General features: G+C 47.2%; 3 protein-coding genes and 5 non-coding genes across 10 annotated transcripts in view; 1 reads left to right on the forward strand and 7 right to left on the reverse strand.

The window, feature by feature from the left end:
• The first annotated feature begins 833 nt into the window (after positions 1–833).
• IDH3B (isocitrate dehydrogenase (NAD(+)) 3 non-catalytic subunit beta) lies at positions 834–6,065 on the forward strand. 3 transcript variants are annotated; one of them, XR_001601515.2, is made up of 13 exons: positions 835–971; positions 1,098–1,178; positions 1,346–1,444; positions 1,544–1,664; positions 3,660–3,720; positions 3,803–3,935; positions 4,037–4,170; positions 4,263–4,365; positions 4,460–4,606; positions 4,738–4,832; positions 4,937–4,997; positions 5,611–5,822; positions 5,935–6,065. XR_001601515.2 is itself a non-coding variant. In XM_007523016.3 (12 exons), the coding sequence occupies exons 1-12, from the start codon at positions 936–938 to the stop codon at positions 6,013–6,015; spliced, it is 1,152 nt and encodes a 383-aa protein (XP_007523078.1). In that variant the 5' UTR covers positions 834–935; the 3' UTR covers positions 6,016–6,065. The 3 variants fall into 3 exon arrangements, 2 of the variants coding, with proteins under 2 accessions (XP_007523078.1, XP_007523077.1); XM_007523016.3 differs by lacking the exon at positions 5,611–5,822 and having other exon boundaries at positions 834–971; XM_007523015.3 differs by having other exon boundaries at positions 5,611–6,065.
• Positions 6,066–6,071: 6 nt separating this feature from the next.
• NOP56 (NOP56 ribonucleoprotein) lies at positions 6,072–12,204 on the reverse strand. The gene is made up of 12 exons (XM_016188127.2): positions 12,073–12,204; positions 11,822–11,911; positions 11,317–11,431; positions 9,484–9,645; positions 9,183–9,381; positions 8,705–8,892; positions 8,478–8,629; positions 8,222–8,322; positions 7,686–7,834; positions 7,343–7,464; positions 7,021–7,158; positions 6,072–6,462 (listed from the first exon to the last, which is right to left on the reverse strand). The coding sequence occupies exons 1-12, from the start codon at positions 12,187–12,189 to the stop codon at positions 6,115–6,117; spliced, it is 1,881 nt and encodes a 626-aa protein (XP_016043613.2). The 5' UTR covers positions 12,190–12,204; the 3' UTR covers positions 6,072–6,114.
• LOC132542888 (small nucleolar RNA SNORD57) lies at positions 7,226–7,298 on the reverse strand. Its single transcript, XR_009553856.1, has one exon. It is a non-coding gene; the product is annotated as a small nucleolar RNA SNORD57 (small nucleolar RNA).
• Positions 7,556–7,626, reverse strand: LOC132542889 (small nucleolar RNA SNORD56). Its single transcript, XR_009553857.1, has one exon. It is a non-coding gene; the product is annotated as a small nucleolar RNA SNORD56 (small nucleolar RNA).
• On the reverse strand, positions 8,070–8,159 carry LOC132542969 (small nucleolar RNA SNORD86). The gene has a single exon (XR_009553939.1). It is a non-coding gene; the product is annotated as a small nucleolar RNA SNORD86 (small nucleolar RNA).
• LOC132542915 (small nucleolar RNA SNORA51) lies at positions 8,962–9,093 on the reverse strand. The gene has a single exon (XR_009553886.1). It is a non-coding gene; the product is annotated as a small nucleolar RNA SNORA51 (small nucleolar RNA).
• On the reverse strand, positions 9,807–9,874 carry LOC132542977 (small nucleolar RNA SNORD110). Its single transcript, XR_009553951.1, has one exon. It is a non-coding gene; the product is annotated as a small nucleolar RNA SNORD110 (small nucleolar RNA).
• A 5,789-nt stretch (positions 12,205–17,993) lies between the features above and the next one.
• The window catches only part of TMC2 (transmembrane channel like 2), a 93,354-nt gene continuing 91,186 nt past the window's right edge, over positions 17,994–20,161 (reverse strand). Inside the window, exon 20 of the mRNA XM_060201732.1 lies at positions 17,994–18,983. Coding sequence (XP_060057715.1) covers positions 18,766–18,983 — 218 coding nt within the window. The 3' untranslated portion in view covers positions 17,994–18,765. The remainder of the gene's footprint in view (positions 18,984–20,161) is intronic.

Here is a 20,161-nt window from a genome sequence, read left to right on the forward strand (position 1 = left end):
TTGTCTCAGTGTTCTTAAACTCAGGTCCTCATTTGATAAACATATATATATATAATTACTTTTAAAAGAACACTGCTCAGCTCTGACTTATGGTGGTGATTGGGATTGAATTTGGAACATTTGGTGCCACAGGCCTTAAAAGTCTTCTGATATCACCATTGTGCTATCTCCCCAGCCCTTTTCTAGCTTTTTTTTTTTTTTTAAAAGATGTATTTATTTATGAGTGATAGAATGAGTAGAACATCACTGGCAATGCCATTCCAGGATCAACTAAGGACTTTCTTTGCCACTTCCCGGTGGCTCTTTTAAATGTTCTGTCATCGCTAGGGATTTTCATCACTCCCGGCACATTTTCTTTTCTTTTTTATTTGATAGTAACAGCCAGAAATCGAGAGGGAAGGGGGAGATAGAGGGAGAGAGACAGATACCGGCAGTCCTGCTTCACTTCACCATTTGCAAAGCTTTCTCCCTACAGGTGGAGACCGGGGGCTCGAACCTGTGTCCTTGCTCATCGTAACTTGTGCGCTCAACCAGGTGCGCCAACCACCCCGGCCCCCACATTTTCTTTTAAAGAGACTGACTACTGCACTAGGACGGAGCTTCCCCCCAGCCCTGCCCCAGTGTCACAGGGCTTCCACGTGGTGAGCTGGGAGCTCCAACCCCGACCCCACGCGGGCAAAGCAAGCGCCCTCCCAGGTGAGCTATCTCGCCGGCACGTCATAATCACCTTCAGTGCTATGCTGAAGTTTTAAGGTGAACATGGGAACCGAGCGTTAACAGAATAGGTAAAAAGCGCCCAGAAGGACTAAGAAACAACGAAGAACGTCTACGATCAAAGCACTAGCGCACCGCGCCGCTTCCCGGCCGACAGGAAGTCAGCGTAGAGCGCCGCGCGAAGTTCTGGCGTCACTTCCGCGCGACTTTCCGAGGAGGTCATGGCGGCTCTGTGCGGTGTCCGCTGGCTGACCCGAGTGAGGCCCAGGGGTCTGCCGGACAGGGGGCGGCGGGAGAGCGGCGGGTTTGTGCTAAGTTCACCGCAGGTTTCAGGTTCTGGTGTCCCAGACCCGACTTCACAGGCATCTGTGTCTCTGTCACAGGCGCTGGTCGCCACCCCGAACCCTGGTCCATGGAGGAGTCTGTGTACCTCCACGGTGGCGCAAGCCGCCTCGCGGAGCCAAGTAAGTGCCTGTTTGGCTCCAGTCTCTTGCACTGCCCTGTGCTTTTGACTTGCTTCTCTGGCATTCTCCCCTCCTACCCTTTATTCCCCCCCACACCCCGCCGCCGCACCCCGACCCTACTCCCACCCTAGCCCGCACACCAGCTCTAGCTCTGGGCCCGCCCGCAGGCGGAGGACGTGAAGGTGGAGGGCGCGTTCCCTGTGACCATGCTGCCGGGAGACGGCGTGGGCCCAGAGCTGATGCACGCTGTCAAGGAGGTGTTCAAGGTTAGTGACCAGGGGACCTCGGCCAGCAGGGCCGATGGGGTGGGCTGGATAGGATTCACTCCATCCTGATCCTGCCAATTTGGGGATCTGTTCCTGAAGGCTGCCTCTGTCCCAGTGGAGTTCCAGGAGCATCACCTGAGTGAGGTGCAGAATATGGCATCCGAGGAAAAGCTGGAGCAGGTGCTGAGTTCTATGAAGGACAACAAGGTGGCCATCATTGGTATGTTTGCCACCCTGGCCACGCGTCACTTAAAAGCAAATGCACAAATGTTCTTTATGTTCTTTTCTCCCCATACTGTTATATTTGTTTTGTCTTATTTGGAACCAAGGAGGTGAGATGCTGCAGCTGACAATGCAAGCTTCAAGACTAAACTGTCATGGGCATTTTTGTTATTCATAGTTTCTAGAATGCCACATTTACTCACCTCTTTCTTCTGTATTTTCTCCTACTTTTCTAATTTAATCTCTTACTAGATTATTTGGTTTTAGCTTTTGCATCTGCAGTACATCTTCTACATCTCTTGTCCTGGAAAAACCGGCAAGACTTTGTCAGGCCCACCCTTAGCATCCAAAAGTAAGCTTTTTATGAGATGACCCTTAGTTTTTCTGCCTTTTGTTTCCATAACACTTATACTGAGCTTTGATCACATGAAACTAAGTTTCTAAGCTTATGTATTGGCGTGATTTTTGTGCTGTTCCTTCTACCCAGAATGTTATTTCTTGATACTTCCTTTTAGCAGTTTTCTTTCTCACTGTTCATTTCCTAGGATAGGGCTGCAAAGATAACATAATGGTTATGCAGACAGCTTTCATGCCCGAGGCTCCACAGCCCCAGGTTCAGTTTTCAGCACCACCATCAGCCAGAGCTGAGCAGTGCTATAGTCTATCATTAAAAAAAAAAATTCCCCTAGGACTGGCATAACAGATTACCACAAACCTCGTGCCTTAAAATAACAGGAATGTACTTAGTTCAGGAGGCAGAGTTCTGAAATTAAGGTGTTGGCCTGCCACGCTACCTCTGGCATTCCTTGGTGGTCCTTGGCTTGTAATGGTGCATTACTTCAAGTAAGGCTTTTTTTTTTTCTGGTCCATACTTCTGTTGTATTTTTCTCTCTCATATAAAACCCCTTCCTTTCTCCTTCCATCCTTCTTCTTCCTTCTTCTCCTCTCTCCCTCAGTACTGCTATCTCTGACTTATGTCTGCAGGCACCATTTCCCTAAATAAGATCAAATAAATGGGTTCTGTGAGTTTGGGGACCACTCTTCAACCTACAGTACTCTGACTGAAATGTCACTTTCTGATATTACTAAAGGGAATTTCTTCTCTATGCTCTTTTGCATGTTAATACCTCATTGTGGCTTTCATATTATTTTTCTCCTCCAAGGCATTGTTAGCCTCTTAAGGGCAAGAGTTATGTTTTGTGGTTGATATCTGTAGTGTCTGGCATACAGTTGATACTTGGTAAGTTGTTGGTTCAAAAAAATGTCAAATAGGTTACAGATGCCTTGCCTTGGCATTCTCAATCTCTAAACCTAGGTTCTTCTTTGATAGTAAAAGTCCATTTTTAGATTATCTAAGTTTCAAATTAAAAACGGTGACTAAAAATGAAACAGTGGGGAGTTGGGCGGTAGAGCAACGGGTCAAGCGCAGGTGGCGCAAAGCACAAGGACCGGCGTAAGGATCCTGGTTCGAGCCCCCAGCTCCCCACCTGCAGGGGATTCGCTTCACAGGCGGTGAAGCAGGTCTGCAGGTGTCTGCCTTTCTCTCCCCCCTCTGTCTTCCCCATCTCTCTCCATTTCTCTCTGTCCTATCCAACAACGATGACATCAATAACCACAACAATGTTAAACAACAAGGGCAACAAAAGGGAAAATAAATAATTAAAAAAAAGAAACAGTGGACAAAATTTTTTTTCTTCCCCCCTTTTTATTGGGGGATTACTATTTTACATTTGACAGTGAATACAATAGTTTGTACTTGTATAAAAAATATTTCTTGTATTAGCTACATCATGCTCCTTTGCTCTTGATTTCAACCTCTGTATAACTGCTGCTCCCAGTGACTCAGGCATGTCCCTTCCAGACATAAAGCAGTCTTAGTCAGGAGTGGCATGGGGAAGTCTGGGTTGTGTTCTATACCTGAAGGGATTGGACAACATCTGGGTTACCTTGGGAGTCTGTGCTTGATATCTCTTTCCCAACTTTTCTCATGCAGGAAAGATCCATACCCCAATGGAGTACAAAGGGGAACTAGCCTCATATGATATGCGTCTGAGGTAAGTGAGGGGTGGGGTCCTGTGGGTGAAAGGAGGTACTGGGAAACAAGGTACTGTGCTGATGCTTGTGCCCCACCCCCAGGCGTAAATTGGATTTGTTTGCCAATGTTGTCCATGTGAAGTCACTTCCTGGCTACATGACTAGACACAATAATCTAGATCTGGTGATCATTCGAGAGCAGACAGAAGGCGAGTATAGTTCTCTGGAACACGAGGTGAGGCCCCAGAAATTGGGAAGGGCAGGGGCAAAGGTAGGAGAGAAGCATGGCTTCTTCCCTTTATAGCATCACCCACCTACTTCTCTCTTCTCACCTAGAGTGCAAGGGGCGTGATTGAGTGCTTGAAGATTGTCACTCGAACCAAATCTCAGCGGATTGCTAAATTTGCCTTTGACTATGCCACTAAGAAGGGACGGGGCAAGGTTACAGCTGTCCACAAGGCCAACATCATGTGAGGGACATGGCATTGTATGGGGTATGCTCTTGGGGAGATAACTCTCTGTGCTCCCTTGACTGAATCTGTACACTTTGGTCCATGGACAGGAAACTTGGGGATGGGTTGTTCCTACAGTGCTGTGAGGAAGTTGCTGAACTGTACCCCAAAATCAAGTTTGAGACAATGATTATAGACAACTGCTGCATGCAGGTGAGGCTTCCCCTTCCTATGTTTACCTCAGCTCTCATGGTGCTGAGGGATGGAAATGGAATTCACTTCTCTGTGTCCACTTTTTGCCTTCTAGCTGGTGCAGAATCCTTACCAATTTGATGTGCTTGTGATGCCTAATCTCTATGGCAACATTATTGACAACCTGGCTGCTGGGCTGGTTGGAGGAGCTGGTGTAGTGCCTGGCGAGAGCTACAGTGCTGAGTATGCAGTCTTTGAGACGGTGAGTGTGGCTGCTTTCTTCTGACGTCAAGGTTCCCCTTCCTAAGTAACCTTGGCCTTGCTCATAGTACTCTGCCTTAATTTCAGTCTCTGTATGTCTGTATCCAGTGATTCTAACCCGCCTCTCCATAGGGCGCAAGGCACCCATTTGCCCAGGCAGTGGGCAGGAATATAGCCAACCCCACAGCCATGCTACTGTCAGCTTCCAATATGCTGCGGCATCTTAAGTAAGTCATGGTAGGCTCGGGGTGAGGTGTTGTGAGGGCTTCACGAGTGGGAAAGTCAGTTGTGGAGGGAATCTCAAAAAAAAGTTTCTCGTCTATGTTAACAGTCTTGAGTACCACTCCAATATGATAGCAGATGCTGTGAAGAAGGTGATCAAAGTCGGCAAGGTGAGTTTATTAAGGCTGTGGGGTTCAGGACCTTAGCTCTGCTCTCTGGCGAATCTGACTTGGGGTCTCCAGAACATGCTTTCTGATCTTCCCCACGTCCTGTCATTTGCTTCTCAGGGCTGTTCTCCACCTTGCTCTTACAGTTCCCACCTGCTGTTATTCCCTTTCCTGCTCCATCCTGAGCCTTTTATGCGTGGTTTTACTGCAGGACTTGCAGCATTCTGGGGGAACTACACCCAAGGCTGGAGGAGGTGGGGGGACATAGGCAGGTGTCAGATTTCTCTTCACACTTGGAAGACCACCTTCACCTGCATTTGCATTCTCCTGGCCTTTCTTTCCACTTGGTCCATTTCCTTCCAAGGCATCATCTGTCTCCGATCTACATTTCTCATCTCACTTCATGCTCAGCTGTCCTTCCCACGCCATCATCTAGCTTGAGTAGTAGTTCTGGTTCAACCAGAGCAGATGGGTCTGTGCTCTTCTAAACCTGGCCACCTCCTTGCTTCTCTGCTGTCACCTCTTCCTGGTCCTACCATTTCCTCATCACATTGCCCTACCCCCCCTTCATGGGCTCTCTTTTCTTCCCCACGGCTGTTGCCGGTGGTTGCTGTAGGTACGGACTCGAGACATGGGCGGCTACAGCACCACAACCGACTTCATCAAGTCTGTCATCGGCCACCTGCACCCTCATGGGGGCTAGAGCCCTTTATTCCTTTCAACCTAACAAGGACCATACTACCTACACATCCCTTCAGTACAGTGGACCAACCAGAAGAGCCCTTAAAACCAATAGACCAATTACATCATCTCCTGGGCAGAGCCTAGGTTGTCCTGGGGCTGGCTTCCTTAAGGGGACTGGATTACTGGAGGGTGGGGAGGGCATTAGGGATAGTGCCTAGGCCACACTGACAGGGATGATGACAATTCTCCCCCACAGGTCCGAACTTCAGACATGGGTGGTTATGCCACCTGCCACGACTTCACTGAGGCTGTCATTGCTGCCCTATCCCACCCTTAACCCCCACCCACATCAGTACAGGTGTTAAATAAAAATAAAAACATTTAATTGTCAGCTTTTGTTAATTTGTTTTTATTGGGGTTGGGGATAATGTTCATTTCAGTTGTTCTGAGATAGTTTTTTTTTCTTTTTCTTGGAGCTGTTCTTAGTGCCAGCAGCCTCATCGGGCCCACTGCTGGGTGGCTCCTCAGTGAATTTTCTTTTCTTTTTCTTGGTAACAACCTTTGTCTCTTCTTGATCACTCACTGCTTCCTCTTTGGGAGACTTCTTCCTCTTAGGAAGATTAACAGTGCTGGTTGTTTCTTCAAGGTCACTATTAACTAACTCCTCCTTGGAAAAAGATTTCTTTTTCTTGGGTTTGGAAACAGGTAGCTCTTCTTCCATTCCATTTTCCTGAGGAACCTGGGGTTTTTGCTTTTTCTTCTTTTTTGGTTTTTCACTTATCTCCTAAGGAGGAGGAAAGGGCATGAAGACAGTGTCATTCATTGTATGATCTGGTAACCAAAGTATAGAGATTGGTGGCAATGTTAGAATTATCATTTGAGTTTTGGAAAACCACACCCCAATGTGTTTCTAATCCCATCCACTATAGAAAAAAAACCCCACCATGCCAGGCAATTGAGTCATGCCAAATCCTAGAGGACTCTGAAACAATCCTTAAAAAATACCCCATCCCCACTGTGAAATGCTACCACCTCCAGACACACTTGAGAACAAGCAGGAATTTACACTACCCCCAGTTGAGGACTCCTGAGAGGCAGCCGAGGACAGAACACACTTGCCCAGGGAACAAGTGTATGCTACAACCATTCTCTGGGCTCTTGAGCAAGTTCTCTCAGCACCTATCTCCTTCCTATAGAATCAAGAGGTAGTTTTAGATGTTGCATATCCTCATTTTAGTCCAAAAACCTGGACAGACCATGGATTAGTAATGTAGCACATCCTTCATTTTAACCAGCTGCTGAAAACCTTACACCTAGGACCTTGGCCCATCTGCCCACTGACCTCACACTCCTCTGGAGCACTACTGCTGTTTTCTGAAGCAGCAAGGGCAAGTGCAGCTAGGCGTTTCTTTTCCTTCTTCAGGCGCTTCTTCTCTTGTTTCTCCATTTTCTTAGTAATCTCTGCAGCAGCTTCCCCTGCCTGGCCAAAAAAAAGTGCTAAAAGGATCTGCTGACCTCTTTATCCAGATCTCCTTTTAGACTTTGTTGGATCAGGCTCATTAAATCAGTTTTTTTGCCTCCAGTCTACAAAGTCAGGCTAATAATAGTTCATCACCTCCAACAGCCAGCAATGGTTGCTCCCACCTATCTAAGTTCAAACTGACCTGAACCACTGCCTCCTTCATGACTTCCAAATTCTTTCGTGGAATCTCTCCGGTCTCATAGAAGGACAGACGCTCCTCAACTTGTTCTCGAAGCTTCTCTCCAAATACACTTGTGGGTACCTCTAGACACGTGTATGTATATATAAAAAAAGACTGTCAAGCTTCCAGGGGTCAAACAGTCCCTGTGCCAGTTAATCCCCTCTACTCTTAGCTTCACTCAGACCCAAGGTATCAACACTCACTAGGTGAACTGCTGTTGACGAAAAATACTGACATCATTGTAGAAGCCAAGATAATTAGCCTCCCCCCTCCCTTTTCTTAAGTACTAATACCTCTCCCATACCAGAGAAGCAGTCAATTCGTGAGGCAATACTGCATTTATTTGCCAAATATCTGGAGATACGGCCTTTGTTCTTGGCAGCTGCTCGGCCAATGAAGGTAGAATGGAAAATAAGTCCATATTTTGGAGTGTTACCCCTTGTCTTCAGGGCTCTGAGAGAACATTCAATGAAGATTTTTAAGATCAGCAATGTCAACCATTAGTCAAAGCCCTCTCCTCCCTAGCCCCTCCTAATTCCCCTATTTTCCAGAGTGAACCTCGTCAGGCTGAGTCTAGCCCACCCCACCCCACCCCACCTCCTGCCATTCCACAGCTATCTCCCAGAGGCAGAAGGAAGGCACCCAATGTGGCTGACCTGGAAACTTTGTCCCTTTGCTGGGCCCTGGGAATCACTCAGACACCAGAACTGGCCGTCACTCCCATAGATAGCAGTGATCAGTATAGGTCAGGGAGTCCTGGTTAGCCATCACCATGATTCCCAGACAAGCACTGGGCACCAGAAGTAGCACCTGAATGTGGGCAGGTGCCCTCACTGGTACCTGAACAGGGCCTTTTCAGCCCCAAGGATCTGCACTGTGGATGCCGGATACTTAGCCAGGTTGGTGAGACTGCCAGCATGCGCAATAAGACGTGCACCTACCTGGGAAAAAAAATTCAAGGAAGACAGATTAGCTGGTATCACCAGTACCCTTTCTCCCCACCCCCAGTCCAGAGATGGTTGGTCAAAGAGCAGCAATGCAAGATAGTCTGGTTAATACCTCTTATCCCATTTTTTTATGTCCCCCACTGACATACCGCTTCCCCGATTAAGGCTGACAGGCTGGGAGCTACTTGGCTCATCTTGGATCTCAGGTAAGTGTGTAAGGTCTGGCGGTATTCAGACAAAGACACCACTCGACTGGAGAAGCTCTCAATGTTTATCAAGTCAATGGCCGATATATCCATTCCTAGGAAAACAAGTGTGAACGCAGGAGCCAGACATGCACTGTCCTGACCCCGTTTCGGTTACGTTCTATACTGACCCATGGAGGAGCGCGAGGCATCCAGAATAGCCTTCGCCTTGGCTCCATCCATCGTCAGCTCCTCCAGCTGCTCTAGTTTTTCTTCATTAAGCTCCTTTCGGTTTCCGATAAACTGAGCGATGCGGCAGTATGTAGCATTGTCATTGATGATCTTCACCAACTCAGGGAAGTGATAGCCATACCATTCCCTGCAAAAGGCCACAGTTACTCCCTGACCTTAGTGCTTATGTCAAACTACAGCCACATCCTATGAAAACACATGTTCCCCCATTCACAATGCAGACCGGGCAAGGAGCCTGGGCTGAGGTGTATATGGGGTTTTTCGCTCTGCCTCCTTTTTCTATACAGTCAGCGACAAGAACACAGCCTGTGGTAAGCACCAGGAGGGTTAACACTATCCCAGAAGCTGGTCCTGGTATCAGGATCCAAAATCAGCTAAAACCACAGGCCCGACTCTGTCCTCATGGGTCATCCTTACCTGACACGCATAGAGAAGGTATTAATGTCCTTATCCAGTTGGTCCAGAAGACTAATAGACTGGATGATCATGTTGTCCACTCGGTTCACATTAAACTTAACTTTGGCTCGAGAGTAGCTGTGTCCCAGCCCAAGTTGGGCTTTAGAAGCTGACAAATCTGTCAGACCCTTCACCAGGTTGTGGAAGTGTAGGCGGATTCCTAGAGGAGGGTGGGACTGTGAGGAGCACTTCCCAGAAACAACCCTGAATAGCCTATTAGCCCCTAGGAACCCCTTCACCCATGTCAGACAATGAGTCTCACCTCGAATAATCTCAGCTATTACACCTCCAGTCTGGCAGTTATATCCTAACTCCTCCTGTATAGCAGCACCAATCTTGGGGTCGCCAACTCCCAAGAGCACTTTCTTCTTTTTGGATGGCAGGTGGGTCTCCAATAGCAGGCGGAGGTCCTCATGAACAACACCTCAGGGCAAGAACAGAATTCCCACTAACACGCTGAAGTGCGGCTTAAATGATAAAAAAAGCCCTGTCTTCTTAATTCTTTGATAAGTGACAGAATAATCTCACATTAGTCCACAAGCATGCTGGGATGGCATGCCTGGCTAGACCCTTTTCCTCCAGGCTTTGCTCAGAGACACTCTGACATCAGCGATTGCACTCAGGGGATTGACAGAATCAAGTCATCATTGCAAAGCCTGATCAACTATGGGAGGAAGTGGCCTCTGGAACCATCTTCCTTGCTCCTAACCAATTGAACAAAGCAGTAAAGCTTTGAATTTAACATTAATCATCCCAAGAATACCACATTCACAAGCACTGAACTTGCAGGGCCCCAAGATCGCATATGCAGATGGTAGATAGCCTAATGGTCCTGCAAGAGACTCATTCCTGAAGCTCATTAATTCTCAAGTTCAATCCCAGAACCACCGTAAGCCAGAACTGACCAGTTCTCTGGTAAAAACAAAACAAAAAAACCCATGTGCCGGAGTGATGATCTCACTCTATTAAGCATTATTCTCAAGCATGAGGTCCCGGGTTCAATCCTTGGTACCCACATGCCAGACTAATGTATGGGTCTTTCACACTAATCTTAAAAAAGAATGCCCACCGGCAACAGCCTACACCTCAGATTATGTATTTTAAATAACACCTAATTCTTCAATTCTCTACCTAAGAATATCCTGGTGGGGGGGGTTTGATGGTGCACCTGTTTGTGCACATGTTATAACGTGCAAGGACCCGGATTTAAGCCCCCAGCCTCCATCAGCACGATCAGGGGCAAAATTTTTTGAGTGGTAAAGTAGTGCTGCTGCCTCTCGGTTTCTGGCTGTCTCTATCCAATCAAAGTAATAAATCTGTGGTCTGGGAATGGATAAAGCACTAGATCCTCAACCATCAGGCCCCAAGTCCAATACCCAGCAGCACATGTACCAGAGTAATGTCTGGTTCTTTCTCTGCCTATCTTTCTCATGAGTAAGTAAACTCTTTATAAAAAAGGCAGTAAATTTATTTTTTAAATATTTTATTTCCCCACTGTTGTAGTGATTGATGTTGTAGTTGGATAGGACAGAAAGAAATTGAGAGAATAAGACAGAGGGGGAGAAAGACACACCTACAGACCTGCTTCACCGCCTGTGAAGCGACCCCTGCTGGTGGGGGAGGCCTGGAACAGGGATCCTTAAGCTGGTCCTTGTGCTTTGCACCACGTGCACTTAACCCGCTGCTACCTCCCGACTTCCGGTAGTAAAGTTTTTTTATAGTTTACCTTTTTTCTTTTCTACCAGAGCACAGTTCAATTCTGGCTTGTGCTAGAAATTGAACCTGGGATCTTTGATGCCTCAGGAGTGAAATTAGTTTTGCACAGCTACCATTTATTTTATTTTTTGTATGTTTTACCAGAGCACTGCTTAGCTCTTGTTTAAGGTGGTATGGGGTGGGGATTGAACTATGGAGCCTCAGGCATGACAATCAGTCTCTTTCCATAACCATTATGCTATCTACTCCTCCTCTAAAAACATTAGGCCCCGTACCTATGAAACACAGGCGCGCGCGCACACACACACACCCTTAGGAAAAATTAGATAAGAGGCTATCACAAAGTTCCTTAGAACCTGCTTCTCTAAATCAGACGTACCTTCTGACACAGCGTTGGCATTTTCCAAGGCAACTTGGGACGAGGCAAAGGGAGAAAAGGCCACGAGGCGAACGATCTTGTGGAATTTGCCTAGGTTGAGTACGCACTCCTCCACCTGGGGCGGGGGGGAAAGGATGACGGATGGCTTTCTTGTCCCCAGAGTGCAGTAAGCCAAGCTTACCAGCACTTAAATCCTGTTCTGTGCCAAGGGCCCTGGCCCCCACCTGCAGGTGTGTTTCTCCCGATCTCTCCCCCTCCCTTCTCAAATCTCATCAAACAAAAGGAAAAAAGCTGTTTTAAGTATACGAATGAATAGGCCCTAGATGACGGCGTTCCACGCATGCAGGGTAGCAGCCCGGAGGCTTGTTTCTCTATGGCAACGCAATTCTGATCATTAAGGACCCCCCTCCTTGCAGCGCGGTGGCCACGTGGGAGCGCGCGATGCATGCTGGGGCCCGCGCGGGCGAGGGGCTGAGCGCAGGCGGCAAGCCCCCCTTTCACCCACCTGCGGCAGCAACAGGCTGATCTCCTCCACTTCTTTCAGCGCCAGCAGCGCGTAGCCGACCGCGTGCTCGAACAGCACGTGTAGCAGCACCTGAAACGGGAGCCGGATCGCGGGCGTCAGTGCGGCCCCCGCCTTGACCCGGCCCCGCTCCCAAGGCACACTCGGGCTCGGGTCCGAGATCCGACCCGGACCCGGGCCCGGGCCCAAACCACGGCCTCTGCCTCGCTCGAAATCCCGCCACCACTCCTCACCATGGCGCCCGCTCCTGGCCCGTCTCGCACTGCGGTGAGTGCGCTCCGGCGCGCAGAACTAGGGTCCGGAGGCCACGCCCCCATCGACAGCCTATCAGATGCTGGGGGCGATACCATTACGGGCACACAGAGGGGTGCATCGGAGTGGTCTCGCCCGGATTGCGGGGGTGGATGGCAGCAGCGCGGGCGGGCAGGCCTTTTCCGGCCTCCTCCGCGGCGTGGGTTATTTGGGTTGCCCGGGACGCGCACTACGCTGTGATAGCACAGGCCGCAAAAAAAGAAAAAAAAAAAAGAACGGTTTGAAACTGTGCTTTTTGCCCTCATATTCTCACCACATAAATTGTGAGCTCCCGAGCTCGGCGGAAACTGGAGTCGGAGGCTTCGCGCCGCTCATGGTGACACTTTTCAGTGTCTGATCCTAGGCGACCCCCGACTCAGCCCGCAGCCCACGCCCTTGCACCACCCGCTCCTTGCACGGAGACGACTCTCCCCGAGGGCCGTGCGCCCTTCGCTCCTGGGCGCACCGCAGCGGACCGAGCAAGAGACGCGATGCCCCCACACGACCCCCTGTTGCTTCAAGATGGTATTTCATTCACTGTTTTTGAAAATGAGGGTGCCAGCTGGAGAGGTAGAGCCGCTCGCTCCCCTGCACCAGCAGCTCCGGGCTTCTGCGGGGCCACGTGTTGATCTGTCCTGCAGCGCGGTCAGCGCCATACTTCCCTGTTCCGGAAGGCGGCTTTGCGAGTTGCTTGGGCTTTAATAACGAGTACTAGGGTGATACATCTTATCCCCGTCACCCTTGAGCTATGTATATGATGGTAAAGTTTAAAAAGATCACTTAAATGAATTTTATTTTTTTTAGTTCCTTGCACTAAACCACATTTACTAAGCAGCGGGTCGTGTTTTCTTAGGCGACTCAGCATAAGAACAATGAATAAGAGTATTGAGCTCGTCTTAAAACAGTACATTGGGTTTGAAAATATGATTGGTAGAACAAAAAAATCTCAATCTCCTCGCCTGCTAATGTTGTTTATTCCGTTTGCATTTTATTTATTTTTTATTCTGTTACTACTTTGCCACATCACTCTTCAGGTCTGGTTTACGGTGGTATGGGAGGATTGAATTTGGGACTTTAGAGCCTCAGGCTTGAAAATTCTTAGCATAACCATTATACTATCTCCCCCATCCTCCATTTTCCATTCAGGGGACTAGTTTAAGGGGTAGAGCATAGAAGCCTCTTCCTTGTCGCACCCTGTCTGAATAAGTGAGCCCAATAAAAATTGCACATGCCAGAGACCCAGACTCATCACAAAAGAAAACAAACAATTATTTCAGTAATTAAATTCTCTTAAGATTTCAAGGTATAACTTAACATTGAACCTACTACCAAGTTCTGTGCCACCCCAACCAACACAGTTAATTCTCGCGATATGAGAGGGACAGTTTGGTTACTCTTTTTTTTTCTTTAGTAGAGGCAGAGCAGAAATGAAAGAGACTACAGCACGGAAGCTTCTTTTCTATGTGGGGGTTGGGCTCAAACCTAGGTCACTTACATAGCAAAACAGCACACTTTTCAAATGAGCTATTTCAAGGGCCCAAGGCTGACTTTTTTTTTTTTTGGACAGGGAAAGACCATAGCACTGAGAGCCCTCACATTTCAGTGGAAGCGAGGCCAGCCAAAACAGGCTCCTGTCCAGGTGAGGTATTTTTCTGGCCCAGAAAATGTATTTTTATATCTTTAATATTTATTTTTAATTTAAAATACTTTATTCCTTTTTGTTGCCCTTGTTTTATTGTTGTAATTATTATTATTCTTATTGATGTCATTGTTGGATAGGACAGAGAGAAATTGAGAGAGGAGGGGAAGATAGAGAGGGGGAGAGAAAGATCGACAACTGCAGACCTACATGACTGCTTGTGAAGTGATTTCCCTGCGGGGGGGGGGGGGGGGGGGGGCTCGAACCGGGATCCTGAACAGGGATCCTTAAGCCAGTCCTTGCGCTTTGCACCACCTGCAATATTTATTTTTGTTGTCTAACACTAAAGCACCAAAGCTTCCTTCATTGTGGTGGAGGCTGGGCTCAAACCTTGGTCTTACACATGGCAAATCACTACCCAACAGTTGTTTTCTTCTTTTTTTCATATCTTTTAGGAGCTGGCAACACAGCATAATGGTTATGCAAAAAGACTCATACCTGAGACTAACTTTCCATGTTCAGTTCTCTGCATCACCATAAACCAGAGCTGAGTGGTGCTCTGGTCTGTCTCTCATTAAGATATAATAAATGGGGGGGGGGGGGAGTGCAGGGAGTCGGAAGGTAGCGCAGCAGGTTAAGCTCACAGCGCAAAGCTCAAGGACCGGCATAAGGATCCCCGTTCGAGCCCCCCACCTGCAGGGAGTCGCTTCACAGGTAGTGAAGCAGGTCTGCAGGTGTCTGTCTTTCTCTCCTCCTCTCTGTCATCCCCTCCTCTCTCCATTTCTCTCTGTCCTATCCAACAAAGAACAACATCAACAATAACAATAATGGGAGTCCGGCTGTAGGTGCAAAGCAAGGACCGGATCCCGGTTCGAGCCCCCCCCCCCATCACCTGCAGGGGAGTCACTTCACAAGTGGTGAAGCAGGTCTGCAGGTGTCTATCTTTGTCTTCCCCTCCTCTCTCCATTTCTCTTTGTCCTATCCAACAATGACGACAACAATAATAACTACAACAATAAAACAACAAGGGCAACAAAAAGGGAATAAATAAATATTAAAAAAGCAATAACAATAATAACCACAACAAGGCTACAACAAGGGCAACAAAAGGGGGAAAATGGCCTCCAGGAACAGTGGATTCATGGTGCAGGCACTGAGCCCCTGCAATAACCCTGGAGGCAAAAAAAAAAAAAAAAAAAAGAAAAGGAAATATAATAAATAGGAAAATAGGACAGAGGGTAGATACCATAATGGTTAGGCAAAGAGACTCCAAAGTCTCAGGCTCAGTCCTCCACACCACCATAAGCCAGAGCTGAACAGTGCTCTGGTAAAAAACAAAAATGAAACAAACAAAATAACAACAACAGGGAGTTAGGCGGTAGTGCAGCGGGTTAAGCTCACGTGGCGCAAAGCTCAAGGACCCGCTTAAGGATCCCAGTTCGAGCCCCCTGCTCCCCACCTGCAAGGGAGTCGCTTCACAGGCGGTGAAGCAGGTCTGCAGGTGTCTGTCTTTCTCTCCCCCTCTCTGTCCTCCCCTCCTCTCTCTATTTCTCTCTGTCCTAACAATGACGACATCAATAACTACAACAATAATAACTACAAGAAAGAAAAAAAGGGCGACAAAAGGGAAAATAAAAAAATAAATAAAACATGTCAAACAGAAATATTTTCTATAGCTAGGCTGGAGAGATAGTGGTAGTGCAGCTGTCTTGATATGTGTGTGGCCCAGGTTTCCGCTCCAGCGCCACATCTAAAATGGCATTGCCCTGTATGATTCCACTTTGTCCTGAGGCTATTTATTTATTTATTTATTGCCTCCAGGGTTATTGCCCGGGCTCAGTGCCTGCACCATGAATCCACTGCTCCTGGAGACCATTTTTTCTCCTTTTGTTGCCCTTGTTTTTTTATCGTTGTGGTTATTATTATTGTTGTTGTTGCTGTCGGTGGATAGGACAGAGAGAAATAGAGGAGGGGAGACAGAGAGAGAGAGAGAAAGACAGACACTTGCAGACCTGCTTCACTGCCTGTGAAGCGACTCCCCTGCAGGTGGGGTGCCGGGGGCTCGAACCGGTATCCTTACTCCGGTCCTTGCGCTTCGAGCCACGTGCGCTTAACCCGAGTTACTACCCGACTCCCGAGGCCATTTTATTTATTTACTTATTTTTAAATTAATTTTAATATTTATTTATTTTCCCTTTTGTTGCCCTTGTTTTTTTATTGTTGCAGTTATTATTGTTGTTGTTTTTTGATGTCATCGCTCTTAAGAGAAATGGAGAGAGGAGAAGAAGATGGGGAAAGAAAGACAGATACCTGCAGACCTGCTTCACCGCCTGTGAAGTGACTCCCCTGCAGGTGGGGAGCTGGGGGCACGAACCGGGATCTTTATGCTGGTCCTTTTGCTTTGCCACACGCACTTAACCTGCTGTGCTACTGCCGGACTCCTTATTTACTTAGTTTTAATATATTTTATTTTAATGAGAGAGAGACCAGAGCACTATCCACTTGGGCTTATGGTGATGCAGGGAATTGATCCTGGGACTTTAGAGCCTCAGACATGAAAGTCTTTTTGCATAATCATTATGCTGTCAACCTTGCCTCTTATTTGAGACAAAGACAAGGACATGGGCTGAGAGTGAAAGCCACCACAGCACTGAAGCTTCAAAGCAGTGCAGTATCCAAGTGAGCAGTTTGCCAGCCTGAGGACTTTTTTTTTAAAGTTAAAATAAAGACAGAGCAAGAAGACACCAAATTCTTGACTCACAGGAACTATATATTACATGTCTATTAAGTTACTAAATTTTGGAGCTATATTTGTATTGCTGTATAGCAGTACAAATGCAGTTGCCTCACATAAAATGAGCCCACCTCAGTACAGGATACTTTGTGTTTGCAGTGGATGTGTAGGTATATTGGTGATCTTTGGAAACTTGACTAGCTCACTTGAAGGTTGATGACTCAGGTCTGTGTTCCCTTCCCAAGAGGCTGGCATCATCCCCAGACAGGAGGACTTTGAAGGTGAGGTATTTGCCTAGTGTCCCCGTTCCCCTCCCCCCCTGCGCCACCCCCTAATGTCCCTTTTGCATCTTCTAGCCCTTCGTGGTGGGGATAGAGGGCATGGATTCCTGCATCAAGTGCCAAGACCTTTTCTCCCAGAAGAGGGCATGTCACGTAGATGCAGTTCTGGATGGGGGGAGGGGGGTTGGCCTGGGTTTATTATTATTATTATTATTATTATTATTGAGATGAGGTATCAGTAGCATCTTTTTTGTTTATTTTTTAAAATCACCTTTATCTATTGATAAAGAGATAACTATCTCTATTGAATAGAGACAGTCAGAAATCAAGAAAGAAGGGGGAGATAGGAGAGAGACACCTGCAGCCCTGCTTCACCACTTGCAAAGCATTCCCCCTGCCAGTGGGGACTGGGGACTCAAACCTGCTCCTTGCACATTATAATGTGCGCTCAACCAGGTACACCACCACCCGGCCCCCAGCAAGATCTTTAGCATTATCTGGAAGGGCCCCAGGGAGAATAACTGGTGCTGTTTACAGAGCCTCAGGCTGGCAAACTGCTCACTTTGAGCTCTCTTACTCACATGTTGACAGAGATGAAGGCGGAGTTTGGGTGTTATAAACTAGACCTGTGAGCAGTGGCCTAGCTCCTTCTCTCCTTCTCCCCCGCCCTCCCCCTCTTAGCTGGGTGCTAAGGAGCTCCGCGTTAAGAGGGGGAGGGGAGGAGGAGAGAAGGAGATAGGCCACTCCTCCAGGTACCTCCTGTCTCTCAACACTTCCTTCAGTGCCGTGGGAGGTGGGAGTTGTGCTTGAACTTGGGAACCTGGCAAAGTGCATGGCAAAGTAGCACATTATCCAAGTGCACTATTTTGCCTATCGAAACCTTCTCAAGTTCTGAGCTCCCTGGTTTATGTCTGACAGGAGACTTTTTCTTTTTTCTTTCTTTCTTTCTTTCTTTCTTTCTTTCTTTCTTTCTTTTCTTTCTTTCTTCCTTTCTTTATTTCTTTTTTTAAGATTTTTAAAATTTATTCATGAGAAAGATAGGAGGAGAGAGAGAGAAAGAACCAGACATCACTCTGGCACATGTGCTGCCAGGGATTGAACTCAGGACCTCATGCTTGAGAGTCTGATGCTTTATCCACTGTGCCACCTCCCAGACCACCTTTTCTTTCTTTTTTTAACCCATACAAACTAAGACTCCTATTATATGTCTAAGAGTTGTACAGGTTTATTTATTTTTTTATTTATTTACTTATACTTTAAGATGGAGACAGAGAGATAGAGAGATAGTAGTGAAAGAGACTAGAGCACCAGATCTTCCTTTAATATGGTGGGGGGTTGGGCTTGTAACAAGCAAACTATTAAACTTCTTTTAGAATTTGGTGCTCAGGAAAAATCTTCCTACCATGAGTAATCTTCCGAGTTTCCTTCAGTTGAATAAAAAGCAGGCAACAGTGCATTTTTGGTGCTTCGTGGGATCAACCCCCCTCAGTTGGGGTCTTCCTATTCAGCATGTTGGGGCTCTGGTGGCTCATTTACCTTCATTTTTCACTGTCTTCTTGTACCTTTTACTTAAACTACTTCACTTCCTTTGGAAAGAGGTGATGGTCAGAAATGGGACCTCTCTGCATTCCCTTGCCCATTGTCGGAGTTGGGAGAAACCTGTATCCCAATATAGATACCATAAAAAATATCTTTGTTGGTGGTGATGGTCCTGCTCCTCCTCCCAAAGTCTGACACCCAGGGATACCACTATGGTTCAAGGTCTAGAGCCAAGAGACTGGGAAGGGCAGTGATGGGGAAGAGGGGCAGTTCAGCAAGTCTAAAGGTAGTTGAAGATGCCACCCATTTTGGTAGCCAATGAAAGCCTAAGACTAAATAGTTGAATTTCTACACTAAATGAGAGTGTGTACTTGTGTGAGAGGGAAGAGAGAACACTGACATGACAAGGGGGTGTGTCAGCTCATGGGGCCACCCCTGGTGGTCAGCGGAGAGGTCTCTGAGCACTCTTCCTAGAGTCTGACCTCCAAGGCTGCTTCTGAGGCCGAGCTTGGCGTGAATCTGGTCTGAAGCCAGGGGACTGAGCTCCTGGCAGATGCTGGGAAGCAGAGGGCACAGCCCCATGGGAAGAACTGGGGGTTCCAGCATCCTGTGCCTTCTTGTTTAAGGTCTGGTTTTGGCTGGCAGAGTCAAGCGTGGTCCCTGGAAAATAAACCAAGACAAGCATGAAGATGCAAAAGATTTTTCTGTCTGGTGATGTGAGAATTGTCACACTGTCACCCTGGGCACCTGGGGACACCTTGGCCTAGTCTTTGCATAAGCAGATCTGATGGGGAACATAGTGTACTGGTTGGAGAACGAGATTTTGAATTCAGACCTTAGTCTAGACTCTGAACCTGGATTTCCTTCCTTTCTTTCTTCCTTTCTTTCTTTCTTTCTTTCTTTCTTTTTAAAAAAAAAACACAACTTTTTTCCCCTTTGAGAATAATCTTTTTTAAATTTTTATTTATTTATTTTCCCTTTTGTTGCCATTGTTGTCATTTTATTGTTGTAGTTATTATTGTTGTTGTTATTGATGTCCTAATTATTAGATAGGACAGAGAGAAATGGAGAGAGGAGGGGAAGATAGAGACGGGGAGAGAAAGACACCTGCATATCTGCTTCACCACCTGTGAAAGGATTTCCTTGCAGGTGGGGAGACCTGGGCTCGAACCAGGATCCCTAAGCCGGTCCTTAGCTTTGTGTCACGTGCGCTTAAACTGCTGAGTTACCGCCTGACTCCCTGAACCTGGATTTTCTTGAGGATAAAATTGGGATAACAACAGCTTCACAAGTGACTGTCAAATACCGTTAAAGAGTTAGAGGGACACCATAATGGTTATGCAAAGAATTTCATGCCTGAGACCCTAAAGTCCCAGGTTCAGTCCCCAGCACCACCATAAATCAGAGCTGAGCAGTGCTCTGATACTTCTCTCTCATTAAAAATAAATGAATAAACTTTTTAAAATGCCATTAAATATGAAAGAGAGGGTTGTGTTTGGAATCAGATACAAATGCAACTTTCACTTTTTTTTTTTTTTTGCCTCTAGGGCCATCACTAAGGCTCGGTGCCTGTACCACAAATCCGCTGCTCCTGGAGGCCATTTTCCCCCATTTTTGGAAAATGGGGAAAAGTTGTTGTGCCCTTGTTGTTATTACTGTTGCTGTTGCTGTTATTGCTGGATAGGACAGAGAGAAATCGAAAGAGGAGGGGAAGATGGGGTGGGGGGGAGAGAAAGACACTTGCAGACCTGCTTCACCACTTGTGAAGCAATCCCCCTGCAGGTGGGGAGCAGGGGGCTCGAACCAGGTCCTTGTACTTTGCACCATGTGCACTTAAC

Source organism: Erinaceus europaeus, chromosome 1 (assembly GCF_950295315.1).
Source record: "Erinaceus europaeus chromosome 1, mEriEur2.1, whole genome shotgun sequence".
NCBI lineage: Eukaryota > Metazoa > Chordata > Mammalia > Eulipotyphla > Erinaceidae > Erinaceus > Erinaceus europaeus.